General features: G+C 40.5%; 1 protein-coding gene and 1 long non-coding RNA gene across 9 annotated transcripts in view; one reads left to right on the top strand and one right to left on the bottom strand.

The window, feature by feature from the left end:
• LOC104138034 (N-deacetylase and N-sulfotransferase 4) overlaps positions 1–16974 on the bottom strand; it is a 165469-nt gene that overhangs the window by 42619 nt on the left and 105876 nt on the right. For all 8 annotated transcript variants that reach the window (XM_068941754.1, XM_068941751.1, XM_068941750.1 and 5 more), the window contains 2 exons: positions 7518–7703; positions 5641–5769 (listed from right to left, as the gene is read on the bottom strand). In XM_068941754.1, the coding sequence (XP_068797855.1) occupies positions 5641–5769; positions 7518–7703 (315 nt within the window). The remainder of the gene's footprint in view (positions 1–5640; positions 5770–7517; positions 7704–16974) is intronic.
• Positions 1–16974, top strand: part of LOC138067154 (uncharacterized) — a 36460-nt gene that overhangs the window by 3787 nt on the left and 15699 nt on the right. The gene's annotated exons all lie outside the window — the stretch shown is intronic.

Genomic DNA, 16974 nt, shown 5'->3' with positions numbered 1-16974 from the left:
CCACGCAATGCGCAGGACCACAGTCTTTCACTTGTTTTTATTTCCTCTGGGGACTGCTGCAGGCTGTTAGATGCAATTGGTGACCTGCCTAAGGTATATGGGGTGTCAATGAGGAGAAATTATTGTGTCAATGGTTAGGGAAATGAAAAGCATGCAGCCCTCCAGAGACTAAGGGGGAAAGTTATTTTTGTTGCCTTTGTTCTGTTGGTTTTGGGTTGCTATTCATGCTGAACTTAACTCATTCACTTATCATGCAATTGTGTCCCTCCAGATTAGCTTATACCACTATTTGTTCACTGGCTTTTAGGTTTCTGTCTCTTTATTCCTGACATGGAAAGCTAGCAGGCTGGAAATACGACTTCCTGTTTATTTTTAGATAACTAAATAGCTGTAATCCACAGCAAGATGTACTGTAGTGTTGACTTTAATCAAGCTACTTCAATTATTACTAAAATCTGAAATCATCTGAAAAAGACCATCTCAAATGGGGGGAAAAAAACCTATAGTAATTCTGTTTACCAGGGAATAAAGCATGACTTTTCACTTCTGGAAGCCTTGCCTCAAAATAAACATAGATATGAACATGAATATATATGGTACAGCACTACCAATCGGTGTACAGGGACTCTTGCTGGATCAGTAACGTGAAGTAAGGAAGTCGCTGGGTCTGTGCTGGATGGGGAAAGGAAAGAGGGGAGAAGCTGTACAGTACCAACCTGCACTTGTTCAGCTGGTATTATTAGCCTACTTTTTACAAGCAATAGATTAATCTACGTGTCTCCTGAACAAGGCACAATGAAAAAGCAGCAGAAGTTTTATGGCTTTAGCTGCTGTCACAGCTTCCATCATCTCCAGGCAGCAGCAGCCAGAGATGCTTGAGGATGATGATGTTTTAGGTGTAGGTGTGTGTAATGAAGTACAAAATGCTCTTAGTTGTTGCCTTCAGAAGAGCAGCCAGGAGCAAAGCGGCACTTACACAATATGTGCATGATCAGATGCCAGGGCCCAAAGGGAACTTGGAAACAGTCATCTGAAAGTATTGATGTAATTATTAACTCTTAGGCTTTCTAGTCCTCTTGCCTCTTCATTATAATTTGCCGTTAGTTTGTACAAGCTTCCTCCATACTTCAGTACATGCTTAATGCTTTTTTCAAATATAGGGCCATTCAAGTGAAAACTAGGCCTTACTCTCAAAATCTCTGGAAAAAGCAGCAAGTATCTGAACTTTTGACTGCCAAAAGAAAGGCTGTGTTCACCCCTTCCAGCACTTACAATAGGTGTTTTGGGAAGACATAACTGAATTGAACAGCTCACGTTTTTCTTTTTCCTTTTTAGCTTACAAAGGATGTTAGCAATAACTTACAGGTTTATTTGTTTTTATAGGGACAGCTTCTAGATTTTTTTTTTTTCCCCAAGCATCTAAAACCAAAATGCTGTCATAAATCACATCTAACTTGAGAGGGTAGCCCAGCTATTGTCTTGGCCTCATCTACCAAAAAATAACAACGTCGCAATTGGCAAAAGCGAGCGGGGTGGGGAGACCTCAAAACCCATGAAAAGCAGCAATGACAAGACGCGCACTTGGCCAGAAAGCCTCTGGCAGCGCTTCACCTCGCTGGCGATGGGGAAGGTGCCTGTGACAGCAGAGGCAGCAGTCCCCGAAGCAACCGCCTGCTAGAGTTGGGGGATGGACGCTACAGATCTCCCTTTTTTGCTCTTGTGTTTTCCAAAATGGGCCGGGATGGTGAATGACCCATTTTTTTTAACATATTAACACATATAATTTGTAGATAACTTTAGCTGCCATGGTAGCCTGGCAGAGCTATGAAAGTACATGGACATTTGCTTGCTTTCAGCAAGTGGAAGCAGACTTTGTCCCATGTTTGCACACGTGCTGTTGCAGTCGCGCACACAGGCTGAGACCAGGCCCCAGCAAGGAGGGTGTGTACGCAACCAAAGGGATGGTAACATTGATAGGAGCTACTCTACTTCAGTAAGTCTCTTCCATGCCAGAAGGTCTGGGCCATTGTTTTTATAGAGTAAAAAAAAGACATATTTTTAAAAATGTCAGTGGTTATATGCCACACAAAAATAAACAATGGAATAGATGATTCCTTTTCTGCAAACCTGAAATTGGATAACTGCAAGGATATGTAAACCAGCCTACATGCTAGGGGAGCCTAGGCGTTCTAGTTAAGATTTTATTTTATGGAAATGGCTTCTATTCATGGGTTACACTAAGCATCTCATTCAATGCGACTCAACAAAAATGGAATATTTTTATAATTATGATTTCTGAAAAGCCTTTCCACTCCAAATAACTGCTATTTCTATAATCCATTTGGAGAGCACGCATTGGTTTATGCTGTATTGCTCTCCATAAACTCCCAAAACTGCATAAATTGATATCCAAATACTAAGAAAGTTTATTAATGAGCTCAAGTGTGTGGAAGACTTCTAGGCTGTACATGGGGAAGTCTATCATTGTTATTCCAGTATGTGCTGCTGCCAGTTTGGACTGCAAATCACATTCAAAGCGTTATTTCTTATTCAACTGCAAATTCAGTTGAGCAGTGGATTAGGCACCGTATTGATCCTGTTCAGAAGATGCTATGGACTTCAGGATCCATGTGCCATTTCCGAATAAAGAACCCCCGAGTCTCCACACCTTCCCTTACTTTATGTGAGAGGGACCTCTGGTCTTCTATGAGTTGTTGGCAAAGCAGAATACCAACCTCAAAAATAAAAGGGAGGAGGGTGTATGAATATAGATGGCCATTTCCTGTGAATGCAGATGATTTTGTTTCCTACTCGCACCAGTTTTGTTCTGAGATGAGGCTGGCTTCTGCTTGTACTCTTGTCAGTCAGTGCACATAGTTTACGGTACCAACCTGACTTGACTGATGGTGAGGTTTCGTGGTATATCTTACTTCAGTTCACGTATGATTAAATTATATTTCTTCCTGTCTGAGTGAGCACTATGTTGGAATAGATTCCTGCTTAACTCAGAGTTAGGGGAGTGCATGTCAGTATTCCAGTTGTGTGGCTCAGCTCAGTAAAATATCAGTTTTGATGAGGAAAGACAGAAAATTGTAAAAGTAGAGAGGGGGGAAATCAACCATTAACATTATAGCATTTAAAAAAACAGTCTTATATCTATGCAGTAATAGGTTCTAATAACTTGAAAGTGCAATACATAGCTTGGTAAAAACAAATGCATGAAGAAAATTGGAAGAACTTCCCCTCTCCATTCACCCTCCCTTTTTCATTTCAAACAGTGTCTTTTAGTTCTGTCACGATCATCGCAGATGTGTAATTAAATGCAGAATACTTTGCCTGCCATTGAATATTGGGAAGGTACTTCACAGCGAAAGTACTCTTTGCTGCATTGCTCCCAAAAACATACTATCGGTATGTGGCAGACAGTAGCCCTGCTGCTCTTGCATTTTCTGTGCGTTTGTGCTGCAGTTAGCTGGCGTGTAGCTGGGCAGCCAGGGTGCCTGTCTCTGTCACCGACGGTGATGCCCTCGGGGCGAGGGGCTGCCCTAGAGAGGGCTTTGGCCTTCCCCGGGGGAAGGCAATGGATGGGGCTGTGGGACACTTCCATGTCACAAAGTGAATTCACAAAGTGCCCTTCACCATAGCACCAGCCTGCCTTTTGGAAGAGCGTTTAGACGCGATTATTTAAAACCTCCAAAGGCTGCGATTATTAATGGACTGAGTAACTGCAAACTTGTGGCTTCCTGGTTATTTGCCATCCACAAGAAAGAAAAGCCTGAGATTAGGGAGAAAAGCAAGTGTGTAGGGGAGACGAAGAAAGGGAAGAGTGTCCTGAGCATGCTGGAAAACCTGGGAATGGAAGAGGCAATGTTTAGTAGATATGTAAAGTCAAATTGATCAGGTAACTGGGGATATCTTGAGTATCTTTTAAAATGAAAAAATAATCTGCTGTAGATTGCTGAACTCCCTCCATCTCGGGAAAACTTCCGATGACAAGTGAAAGATGCATGAGCAATAATCAAAGTATGATGATGCTAAGGATAAACTTCAACGGTATCCCAAGACAGTGATAAGCCCAGTTATACTTGAGGAAACTAGGGGAAGAAAAGACCCTCTGCAAGAGAACTCTGGTAAACAGAGGACAGAATAGGGATTTATTTATTTATTTTAGTTCTTAAATAGTGTCACACCTATGGGATAGGAAAAAAAATCCTAACAGAGGTGCCCATTTCTTTAAAGCTATGGAATCGCTTTGACTCAGGTGCTAACTCGCTCCCCTGCCAAAATTTGCACACATAAGCATCTAATTATAGGACACCAAAATCTATATTTAGGTCTCTAAAAACAAGTAACCTGGTTTTGAGAGCCAGTTCCAAAGGAAATTTCTTTAACTCTATAGAAAAGTCAATGAGTGCTGTAACTTAAAACCACTGAAAATTAGGCCACCTTGCAGGACACAAGGCATTTATCTTGTGAGTAATATACCTTGTTTGTGTAGAAGAGGGAAAAGGGAGGACGATGGCAAAAATGATTGGTGTGTATATATATATTTTTTCCTCTCTCCTTTCTCATTGTTCATCCTTCTTCCGTCTGTCTCTAGGCTGCTGTCTCAGACACCACTGGTCTATTCTCTTTTGGTAAGAGAACGGTGGCTTCAAAAACGCAGCAGTTGTGGTCTTGTAACTTTTCCTCCTTGATCCTTAGTAAGCACAACCACACCTACACACACGTGCCCGCACACATCATGTTGTGATATATTTGTATCCTAGCATGGCACAGGTCAGATTCCTATTGAGGGACAAAAGTCGGGGACAGCTGTGCAAGTCGTCCTAAGAACAACTGTGTCATTTTCAGTCAAGCCAAATGTGTGTCTACATATATGTAGATTATATCTATGCATGCACACACGTATACATACATAGTTTCTGGTTCACGTAATCTTGACTGGGGAAAAAAAGTAACATTGAACAAAACCAGTGTTCTGTGGCAACTGCTTCTGATACTGTTCTGCAGGTCCTTTTTGTGAGCTACCATCTCTATCTGAGTACGCTTGTCACAACTTAGTACAATTCAGCCAGTTTCCTCTTTTTCCTTTTTTGCTGCTTTCTGTAACAGTTAGGCAACGCATGAGCATTAGAAGGCTATGTACTGGCTGGGGTAGTTCTTAGCAGCACAAAATTGGTTTTAAGAAGCCACAACGGGGAAATTATACGAGCTTGAAGCCCTAGAGTTTCCATTAAGCTATATTAGCAGTGACTGCGGAGCCAAGGTTAGAGAAGGAGGAGAAAGGAAAAGCAGAATAAGGTCATGCAGTTTGCTCTACCCTTATTGGGGTTTTTTTCGGTCTAGGTTAGACAAGTCAGTGCTCTCTCCCCCTTACCAGGAGCCAATGACAGGTTGGGAAACAGTTTGAAAATGTAATAAATGTGTTTTCCAGTAACTTGTCTTATGTAGGGTCTACAGTTAGAAATTAGCAATAAGACAGTTTCTGCTTATTTCCTCTTAAACTGCTCGGTACCTCAAAGGCAAGCAGTCTTGATTTTATTTCCCTAACGAGAGCAAAGAAAATAAATCTCCTCCCCTTCCTCCCTCCTCTCTGCCATTCAGCTTGTTCCAAGAATAGCAAAAGAAGGTACATACAGGATTCAGGAGAACGGTGAGGAAGAGTTCACCTCCTCGGATACTTTTGTCCAGTTCCTGAGGACCCCCAGGGTATTCCTTGTAAAAAATAGTATGAGTGAAAAGGCCACAGGTCTGTCGAGGGAGTACCTGAGAACAAAGTAACAGTGCCATTGTGACATTAACTTATTTCTGCAAATTTACATTCACTCTAATCCCTCCAGCAACTCAACCCCCAAGAAACTCCAGCCCTTTCTGACTCTATATTCTGATATGTTTGTTTATGGGCTCTCTTGTGCCTTCTCTGCTCTGGTTGTAAGCAAACGTGGTTGTGCAGATGTGGAGCATTCCAGATGCCAGCTGAAAAGCTGCAACGCAGATGTGTCCTGAGCTTTCATCCAGACCGCTTTATTCAGCTCATACAGTAATAATTAAGGGTTTGTTTCCTGGCATGTGGAAGAATGGAGGGGGGAGCCAAACCTCTTTTCCTTTAGCAAGGTTAGTTTATTAAAAGATAAATAGTGCTTCTTGGCCATCTTCACTGTCTCAGGCAATTAATCTTGCCGTTCTTGAGACACCGAACGGAATTTGTATTCAAGGCTATAGACCCTGAAAGAACTGTTGCTTCATACTTTCTTCTATCCTGAAAGTCAAACTGAACCCCTCATTCCTGTCTGAAATATGCACAAGGACTGGCAGGATGCTTGCATGAGACTATCCCAAGGTCAGTTCTGCGTCCCATCATAAATAATGAGACTATATGCCAGAATTCAGTAAGCTAGCAGATGTGGGAAAATACACTTAACTAAAACATCTTGTTCTCAGAGATATATTATTAGCTTTTTACAATTAAAGGGCACGGACACAGTGAGTAAAAAAATTATTGGGGTTTAGGGATATTACCTAATACATGCATGGATACAATTCACCTGGGGAAGGCTTCTGGTTTCCCACCAGTCAGTGCGTTTTCTTTTCTCTTCTACTCAGTTAAATCAACAAATAAAACCTGTATTCAGCAATGCATTTTAATATATGTGTAAATGTACTGCTGAATTTAGGTCTATTCCTGTAGTAATTGGACTCTGTGCTGTAACTTGTTGTTTTTGATTAAGGCATGCTGCTTTTGTCTTGTTTAGGAGATCAAAATTTTGACTTTGTATGCATAGGCAATATTCAAGTCATCTGGAGCTTTTGCATATATCCCAGGACCTGGCCTCAAAAGACTTCTACTGTTTCTTATGCATATTTATTTTTTGCAATTGCCTTTCACCTATCTCAGTCTCATGGTCTGCTCCATTCTACAATTTTTTTTTTCCTTCCAGTTGTAGTATAGGATTGCAGCCGGCTAGTAAGATGAGCCAAAACTTTGCACGTTTTTCTGGTTGTCTTGTAGTTGAAGTGTGTATGTGAGGAGCTTTCTCTCTTCTTACCCCAATGCATAGCCTGAAACAGTCAGGCATATGTCCAGTCCCTGGTTATGGGAGTTTCAGAAGTGTATCTCAGAAACAAAACTTGGCCCCAGAAAAGTGTCATGCTTGCTGGAGGAGATTACTTACACCTGCTCATCTTCCCAGTTGGTGGATTTCTAATCCTTTCATGCATAAAGATGAACCAGACCTTGAAACATAGGTCTTAGGTAGTTTAATGAATTTCAAAATATGCATTTATAATTAAGTTGATAGTTAATTGGACTACAAATACATTGAGTTTCTGAGCTTTACGGTTGCAGTTGCCAAAATACTTTTTAACTTGACTGCCTAACAAATGCACTCCTTACATACAAATCCTCCATCACAGAATTTTAATAATCGCTCTAAAACTTGAAGCGTTTGGCAAAGATAGCATACTTCTGAGTCACTTGGCAATATTGCTATGAAGTATGGAAATGCAGTGTGTACCATGATGCCATTGTGGATGAAGCCCCGTCTGTACCGTGCAGGCTTCAGGTGTGGGTATTCTTCTGTGCTGGTCACGCGGATGTCCCAGACCTTCTTCCAGGCCTCATACAGCTGCACGTGGACCGGGTAGACCCCCGAGTGGTGTGGAGCCACCGCGTACCCCATGTCCGTTGGTATACCGTGCTCCTGCAACACAGCAAAGAGAGGAATGTGTTTAAGAACAAAAAAAGGTGTAATTATTTGAAAGGTTTTTTCCTTCTACAGACCACTAGGTTTGAGCAGCTGTTGTGCTTGGACAGTCTTGTATCTATTTGTATTTAATAAACAGTAAACGTTAGAGATGAGGGGAGCTGGGGTTACAGCTTGATAACTTGCGGAGTGATAAATATTCCTCTTGGATTACATTGAGTTATTGTTGCACAGAATAATCTGCCTGCCTGCTTGTTTCATACCATGTGTATTTTAATGTATGTCCTATCTGGTTGATTCTTTTTAAAGGTAATCCAGGAAGCTGATTCTTTGTTTAATAAGCTATCAAACAGCATTAGAGGAATAAGCAGAAAGACAAACTTGTTGCTCTGATATTTGTGGTTTATCCTTTCTTTACTGAAAAAAAGAGCAAAATTCCTTGCTGCTAAATTTTTCTCCTGAAAAGCTTCTGAATCTAATTGTGTTTTCTCACGGCATTAGGATAATAGCAAAAAAGATGGACTTTGACAGACATATTTCCCATTCCATAAACACTTTTTCATTTTCCGTGAGGAAATATATGCATTCTCATGCACATAATCTATACGTTATCTTAAAAATATCTTCTGATATATCTTCTGAACAATAGGGCAGTTATCTGCAGGCAGAAGGAATTAAGAAAAAAGCTTAAATGTGAGCCTGCTGATCTCCTATGCATGTTCCCTTTATTCCTAAAGCTCTCCTGCCTTTGCTCTGTTTCTAATCCCTCCGGTTTCTGACTTAGTGTGGGCTGTCTGAAAACCTCATCTGATGATGAGGTCTGATAACCACATCTCCAGAACAGAGTATTTTTAAAAGTGCAAATTATTTGAAGCATCAGCTATAAATGAGAAAATACGGTAATTAACTTCATTTGCCTGAGTAAATATTCAAAAGTACATCAAACATTTTGTCACCAGCTACTGATGGCAAAAAAAGCTGTATTCTGCCTTTTCTCCTTTACACTGGGACTTGTTTCCCACAGGCAGCACACAGGCCTGTTTGAACTCTGCTATCAGATCTCTGCGTTTTCAGTGTCGCTCTACAGCTGTTGCTGAATCCATTCCTCCACTGCGGGTATTGACGGAGTTGGTCTTATTCCCAGCGCCACGCGGTGCCCGATGACCGCTTAGCACAGGAGCCACGAGTTGGTCTGTGGCTCCTTCCAAGCAGTCCTGACTAGCAAAGCCCTCATGGCAAACCAGCCAGGCTCCTTGGCTGAAACCCTTAACTCTTAAAAGTGTCACCCCCTTTCCTGCCTCATGAATCACTTAAAGCACTTCCTTCTCCTGCCAAAAGAGCTGCTAATGCTTGGAACACATTAGCCATTTGCTGTTCGTATATAACTGATATTCAGAGGGAAATGGCTCAAATGTAAGGTTTTGGGGGTTTTGGTTTTTTTGTCCTTCCTCCTGCCCATATCATCTAATAACTGTTGATTGCTTTAATTCCAGGAGTAGCAGGTTCTGCTGGGCATCTCCAAGTACTTAACTCTGCATAGAAAGGCTTTTGGTTCATCGACAAAATTAAGTTAAACCTATGGGGAGCCCTTGTTCTTCTATCACATAATACAAGCACTTAAAATTATCTGTCCATATTAGTAAGGATCTTAGGCTACTGGCTGATCTTGAAAAAAGAAAACCCAACCCACTCTTCTGAAAACTTACCGAGAGCAAAATGTGTTTTCTGCTTATTAATGTTGTCACCTACCTGAAAGGCATGAGTCAGTGTAGGGGTGAAAAGATGATTATAGCTGTATAATGAGAAGTGTCAAATCATTTTTTGCTCTAACTTTTCCATGGGCATGTATAAAAGAACAAATTGCATTAAAAGATTTCTGAAATACCTGGGCTTTTACTAATGGGGTAGAACAGTCTGACTCTGAATAACAGTCTGTAGTCTATGATGCTCATACTGTCCAACATACTGTAATATCCTGCCCCTACAGACCTTCATCAAAGCCTGTGTTAGGGTATCTGTCGACATATAAATGTAAAGCTAAGCTAACGAAAACCGCTCTGAATGAAGCGTTAAAGAGTAGGTACCTGGACGAACACATGCAAAATCCCATTTATCTACCTAGTATGTCCTGCTGGTATTGCCACAGCAACAGAATGGTGAAATGGTAATCTACCAGTCACAAATGAAGGCAGCATTTGTAAGTTCTCAATAGAAAAAAGCTAATTGGCCTCTGAATATAAACTGCATGCTATATATTTCCTTGCATAAATACACATCAGATACCCAATATGATTTTAGGAAGAAACAACAACTAACACGTAATCAGATTTTCTTTGGCCAGTTTCATGTTCAATTTACTTCAGTTAAATATCGTATGCCTCTCTTAGCAGTTTCTGTTGCTCTGTTTTTTTCTCTTGTTTTAGTTCTTTAATTTGGAGTTGAGAACTAACATATTAAAGGCACATACATCTGAGTCCAAGAAGGACTTAATCCAAGCTGTTGGGCAATGTGGGACATTCCAGAGCGAGTTATTTTTTATATATTCTAATGGACAATTTGCTACAAAACTCCACCAAATTATTTTTACATTTGAGGCTTCCAGTGATGTTTTCATTGCCAAATTTGTTCAAAAACTCTGTGCATGTGTGTGCATATGGAAAACTGGGACTTTTTGGTGCTGAGAAGAGCAGTGTTATATTCTCTTATGCTCCAGCTGGGATCCCCGAGCCATTAATTCTGGACAGCTTAAATTTGCTTTCCTATTTTACTTGTGCATTCAGAGACTATTCTAATTCTAAGTTAAATGACAACGTAAGCTGAAGCTGCAATAACGTCTGGGCTGGACATTGCACAGTAGTGTCTTTTAATTGGATGTTAAGAGAGAATCACTGCTACAGCCTGGGAGATAGGGGGAAGATGATTAAAACAGTTGCTGTGAATTTTTTGGCAGAAAACTGCCCAGAGGATTTTATCCATGACTGCCTTAAAATGTAAGAGGAAAAAATATATTTAGCAGCTGAATAAATTCATCTAATTTATAAACTAAAAGTATAAGCAGGTAAAACTTTAAGTCAAGCAGGTAATAATCAAGAAAATAACAGAATACAAATATTGTATTTTCCTCTGATATCAAATATGAAATCAATATACAAACATTGTTACAAATAGAATTAGTATTATGCATTATTATAATAAGAAATACCAAATTAACCAAAAGACTGCTATGAGAGTACTTTCTTTAAAGTAAACCTAGACTTTTACATGAAGCTTTGAGAGTTGTCTAGGAGTCCCTGTTTATTCACAGGAGTTCACCCCTCTGTAACTTGGCACCTGGCCCTCCTGCTGGAAGTCCAAGGAAGCAGAAGAGAAATGTAGCTACATTATTTCCTCGTGTCTCACAGTTGTGGAGCTGTGCTGTATCTTTATCTACCCTTTCCTGGTAGGTTCAGCTGTGTGAGATGAGATTTCCTTGCATTTATATAGGTAACATGAATATTTTGGGGGTAGAGCAAGCAAAGGCTTTGAGGATGCTCTCTCTAGTCGGTGACTAATCTGTAAAAAGCATCCAAAGAACACTTACGCAGCCTCAGAAGGAAATGGAGAGCAGGTTTAGGATCTACCTTGCTCCCCATGTGCTGATATTTTAACAGATAATAAATTAGCAAAGAAATATAGCAAAGGGCATAAACACATACTCCTACTTGGCAAACTGTGCTGTCCTGTTGTCCCAGCTTCTTGACGGGAGCCAGGTGTGCAGAGGTGGTGCCCACGAAAGTCAGAGTATGCTTTTAAAGGAAATTGCCCCAGCCATCCCTATACTGTTAGTGGTGTGCACTGTTACTGAAGCTCTGAAGGCAGAGGCAATCTGTGGAAGCCGCTTCTCTCTCGCTCAATTATCAGCTTTCTTTAAGCAAGTGAAGATTTGCCTGAAACTCCTAGCCTCTTTTGACTTTCCTCTTTGTACTGAAACGAGCCTTGACACAAACTTATTGGCCGTGAGTCGGCATGTGCTGTCTGTACGTATTCTGCATTTGCATTTACAAAAAAATCTCTGCAGAAAAAAGGACAACTCCGCAGAGCAAGCGCTACTTTCCAGTAACAGGCATATTCTTAAAGAAAGTAAGTTTGCATTCCTGCAGCATTTTTTCAGTGAGCAGATGTTGGAAATTTGAGTAAAAACTGGAGTGTTTGAAAACTGGCTATTTATATTAGCAGGATGTTGTCTGACAGGCGACCCTGGTTTTTGTTCAAACCAAATATTATAATGTCCTTCTTAAAACAACATGAAAAAGAAAATTAAACAAAAATGAAATACAACTGTGTTATTACACAACTGGTGTTCCGGGTTTTTCAAGATCACTGTTGATCTGCTGCATGTAAACATCTAGTACTGGCCATTATCACAGAAAGGATAAATAAAGCAACCTTTAATTTAGTGAATTCTTACATCTACAGTAGGTCTTTTCACAGTCAGTTAAACCACAGGACTCCCTTTGATGTAAAGATTCAATTAGTTTGTAAAAGTTAACACTGCAGCTGCAGACAAGTTTGCTAAATTTTTGGACTCTCCCGCACAGGAGGTTATAGAGTAAATGTACTACTTTTTAAGATGTCACCTTCCAAAATTAGAGTTACATAATCTTTGCATGCTTCTAGTGCTGGGATAAATTTTTAATATTGCTGCAGATGGGTGAGCTTTCCTATTAGAGTTTATATTTTACTATATCTGTTTAATATACCAAGCCAACATTCCTTTTATTTGGTAAATGAATTTGCCGCTTTCTTGCTGGTCAGCTCCCATAAAAATGTTGTATTTTATCCTTTACAGATACATTTTTTTTTTTGTGCATGAGGTGTACGTTTCTGGATGTTTTTTGTTCAATAGGTATTTCAGACTTAATTACTTTTAGTTCAGTTTTATATTTTTTTACGCTTGTTTAAAAACTCTCTAGCTTGATAAGATGGTTCAGCAAATGAGAGAGGTGACTATCATCACGAGATAGCGTCTACGTTATGTAAAGTTAATTTTTTTTTTGTTTAGTTTTATGGAAGAGTATGTTGGGTCTGAGTGACTGCAGCTATTATAAATTATCTGCAGGCGATGGCATGCTGGAGCACTACCTGTAAGAGCGCAGAGAGGAACAGGCAGCTTGTTATTTTATATAATGCCACACAAACATAATTTACTATCTGGGATTATCACAAGGTTAGGCGACCTGTGTATTTACCAGACGGAAACTCAGTTCCTAGTTTTATCTCAATGTTTTCTTTTTTTAATAAAGTGTGGGGATTCTTCTACTCTTGGTACTTTCTTTCATCTGTTTTTGATCTACGTTGTATGCTTCCTTGCCATGTGGCTGTGCAATGTGCCAAGTACAATGGCTCTTGAAGAACTCCATTCTCTGGTATTGGTGTTAGATACAGAATTGGCAGTAATAAGGGAAAAGCTGGCTTTTCACCAGTTTTACATAGCAGTCTCCCAGATACCACCACAACTCCAGTCCTCAGCGTGTTTCTCGCTGCAGCAGAACACCTGGAGAGGCAGCGAAGCTTGGCAAGATACTGGGTCTGTTTAACTTCTAAGGAGGTGAGGTGAAGAAAGGCAGCCTGGCCCTGAGAAAACCACACAGGACTAGGAATAGAGTAGACTCTACAGGAGCTCATGATACAAACCACAGCTGAGTGAGTGACGACTATCTGGAGATTGGCTTCCCAAGCATGCTCCTGAAATGGACACAAAGTACTAATGAAGAGGGACTATTGAGAAAGCATCTTAAAGTTAGGTGGAATAAACCTCATCCTGTCTGTACAGGAGAATGTTGTTATCCTACGCACGCAGAGCACTTACAGAACATCTTTAGAGGCAGTCTCTAATGGGCATCTCTCCTTCCCAAGGTTAACTATGGGTATTAGTAATGGGACAAATCAGACTGGTTTTTCATCACATGTAGGCATTGTGCATTTGATATGTGGCCAATGGCGCTCATATTCTTGGTATTTAATTGGTATATTAAAAGCTCATACTTTCTGTGTGGTTTGGGTGGTTGAAAAGTGGTAGGCGCAGGAAGTGCTAATGTCAGTCTCCAGCTGCCTTATACACAGGAAACGGAAAACTGAGCATTACTAGAGAGGGAGTCTGAATTGATTGGTTTTGTATATGTATTTGTCTCACTTCTGCTTGTCAGATCATAGCTGCCTTTTTACTGCCAATGATAACTTCTGCCATATCTTTACCGTGATTTGTGCACGTGCTAACAAACGAGCACAGAAGATAATCACTGAGCAAACAGACTGAGGGACAAAAAGAGCGATAGGCTTTAGATTGAATATATTCTGTTTGTGTCAGATGGGGATGCACAAGAGGGGAGAAAGGATAGCTCATAGTTAAAGGTTGGCAGTGAAAGTCAGGAGAACTTGGTTTGTTTTGCTTTTTGGAAAAAGAGACTCGTGCTTGCACAATCTGTTTACCTCTTTGTGTATCGCTTGCGTCGTCTATAAACGAGCATAATACTTCAGGCACTATCAGTCTGCAAAGCTTAATCCAAGGCTTAATCCACTAGTGTCTTTAAAGCGTTTTGGGATTCTCAGATAAAAATGCATGCAATACGATTATGTCAAATCAAACTGATAATTAAAATAAACTTTTTTCCTTAATAGGGCTGTGAAACATACCATTCATATTTACATAAATAACAAGACATTAGGACAGCAAAGTTTCGGAGAGTGTGTAAGTCACTTATCTGGAATTAAACTCTGCCTGTTTCTGGAAGTGTTTAACAGTTTGGACTTTCCAATAGAAATGCACGCTGCTGAGCAGCAAATAGGGATGAAGACAGAAGTCTAAAGGAAAGAACAATGTGTGAAGTAACAGGGAAAAGTGGAAGGATTTGCACACTTCCCCACACAGCAGCCAAATGTCGTCTAAGCCAGATAACAGCAACGCTGGGAAGGTTGTGTTAATGCCTACCAGGCAGTCACCTCCTTTGGCGGTTATTGCTAATTCTCACAGCACCTTCCGCTGGTGCTGTGCTGCCCTTGGAGGCTGGGGATATTGTGAGGGTGCGGGAGGAGACTGGGCAGCAAGGGCTGCAGAAACAGCATTGCTGAGGGTGGCATTGCTCAGGTATGTGGGGTGAGGATTTTGTTAGGCAAACTGTCCTGACCAGTGGGGGAATAACAAGTGTAAAACATGTCAGAAAATCTTTCTCTTGCCAAATAGGCGTTGCATAATGGATTTATACATGTATTTTGTCATACACCTATTTGAGGTGGACTGCAGTGGTAACCCCCCATTTGACAGAGCCATATCAATACAAAACAGAACAAGGTATTTTAACTAGTCCCCTAGCTGTAAGACCTGTACTTCTTGCCTCTATTCGCCAGACTATGTACACCCAAGATCCTGCAAGCAAAAGACTGTGTACAGTGTAAATGCAAGCACCAATAAAAAAAATCATGTTTACATAAGTTCATAGTTCCGTGCAATAATATCTATGAAATCTCATGTTTCAGATGCACTGACTTGTGCTTATTAAGCTTGACTTTAATCCACGGTACTCAGAAGAGAAGAACATTCTTTTTATGACATTTTTTCCCCAGTGAACAGCTTTACTCCTAAGTCTGATAATACCCTCTAGAGTGGGGAGTTTGCTGCTCTCACCTCTGATGGGATTTGGACCTGCCCTGTAAGGTCTGGGTTTCCAATCGGTGTCATCCGTATGCCGAAGGAGGGGTAGTAGTTTGACACTTTATTCTGATTTATTAGAGTTTTCTCTATGTGAGACCACAAGAAGTGTTGCATTAGCTTCCGTCAAAAAGATAATGCCAGGAAGAGCTAACAGGTCTCAATGAACAGAAATTTTGTTGCTGTTTTAGGGATGTTGATACAATCTTCACCAGTTGTCTTAGGTGTAATGATTTTCTCTCTTATCTTGAAGACCCCATTGCCTTCTTACCCATATTTAAAGAATGAACAAGGAAATATCACATTACACAAAGAATGAATGGGGTTATACTTCCAAACAGTTATTGCAACTTGCCTTGCACAAACTGCCAAAGTGTTGCCTCTACTTGCAGTTGAGGGGGGGAGGGAGATATGGTCAGTAAACGGGAAATGCAAGAGAAAATAGCACCGAAATACAAGCTGTGTTCCCCTGATTATAATACTGAATAATCTAAAAGCAATCTCCTTGATGTCGCACATTTATTCTCCTGGATGTCTTTGTTAAACTTGGATCCATGCTGTGAAGTAAAAGAATAATGAAAAGGGGGTTTCTTTAACTTTGGCAGAGTGGTAAAAGCGTGGTTGTGGAGCAGGGAGTTCCTTTCCCAAATACCATGAACTGGGAATGAGAAAGCAGGGGAGGATACGAGACTGCTCCGAAGTCATGGCTGAGACCCCTCTGTTAGATATCAGGAAGGCTGTCATATCAGGAAGATAAATTTCTCCCACAGAGAGGATTTCACAGGAAGCCTTTTGGAAAGAAATGTTCTCATAAGTAAATTGTACAGCTAGTATAGATTCAAGGTTAAGAGGTCAGTACAACCTCTGTCCAAATGTTAGCAGGAAATAAAACTATAATAACATCAGCCTTTCACTGACATCATCTCCTTATTTATAGGCACCCTACAGCGTCTCTATCATTCAGTAAAAGTGATTATAGAGCGATGGCTTTATCTTGCTATAGTTGAAGCTGCAAGTATTTTCTATTACAAGCCCCATTTTTAGGCTGCGTTACAGCTTTTTCTCCTAAAGGTGGTTTGATCTAAAAGATGTCATGCTTGCTGAAAATACTAAAAGAATTTTCCATGTAGGTTTAAAGATGAACAGGCTTTTTTTTAGGGTTTTTTTTTTTTTTGAGATACAGATTATTTAAAAATTACTCTGGCATTTCAAATCTCACTCTATTGAACACTTGTTTGGGTCTGTTGGGCCTTTCGTTGAAGCAGCTTGCCCAGTTACATAAAAGTCAAGAATGGGCCATGGCAGGCATAAAGGCTGACAGTAAAGCAGAACTGTGGAGGGAGAAAAATTATCCAAAAAGCCTCTGTGCTTATATGCTACCAAACAGGAAACTGGAAGGTGGCAAGTCTGGAAAGAAGAATAAACACTTAAGTTTTTAATGAACTTGCTTTAGAGGTTGTTAAGAAAATATTTTCATAAACAAGGGAATAAATTCCTTTCAACTGCTCGTTCAGGCATCTGCCTCTCCCAGATTCTGGGAGTGTCTCTGCTCCCACCAGGGCTGGGGAGCAGGGGAGGACCTGA

This window comes from Struthio camelus, chromosome 4, assembly GCF_040807025.1.
Source record: "Struthio camelus isolate bStrCam1 chromosome 4, bStrCam1.hap1, whole genome shotgun sequence".
NCBI classification, from domain to species: Eukaryota; Metazoa; Chordata; class Aves; order Struthioniformes; family Struthionidae; genus Struthio; species Struthio camelus.
Note: the sequence above shows the minus strand (reverse complement) of the source record. Positions and strands in the feature narration are given on the sequence as shown.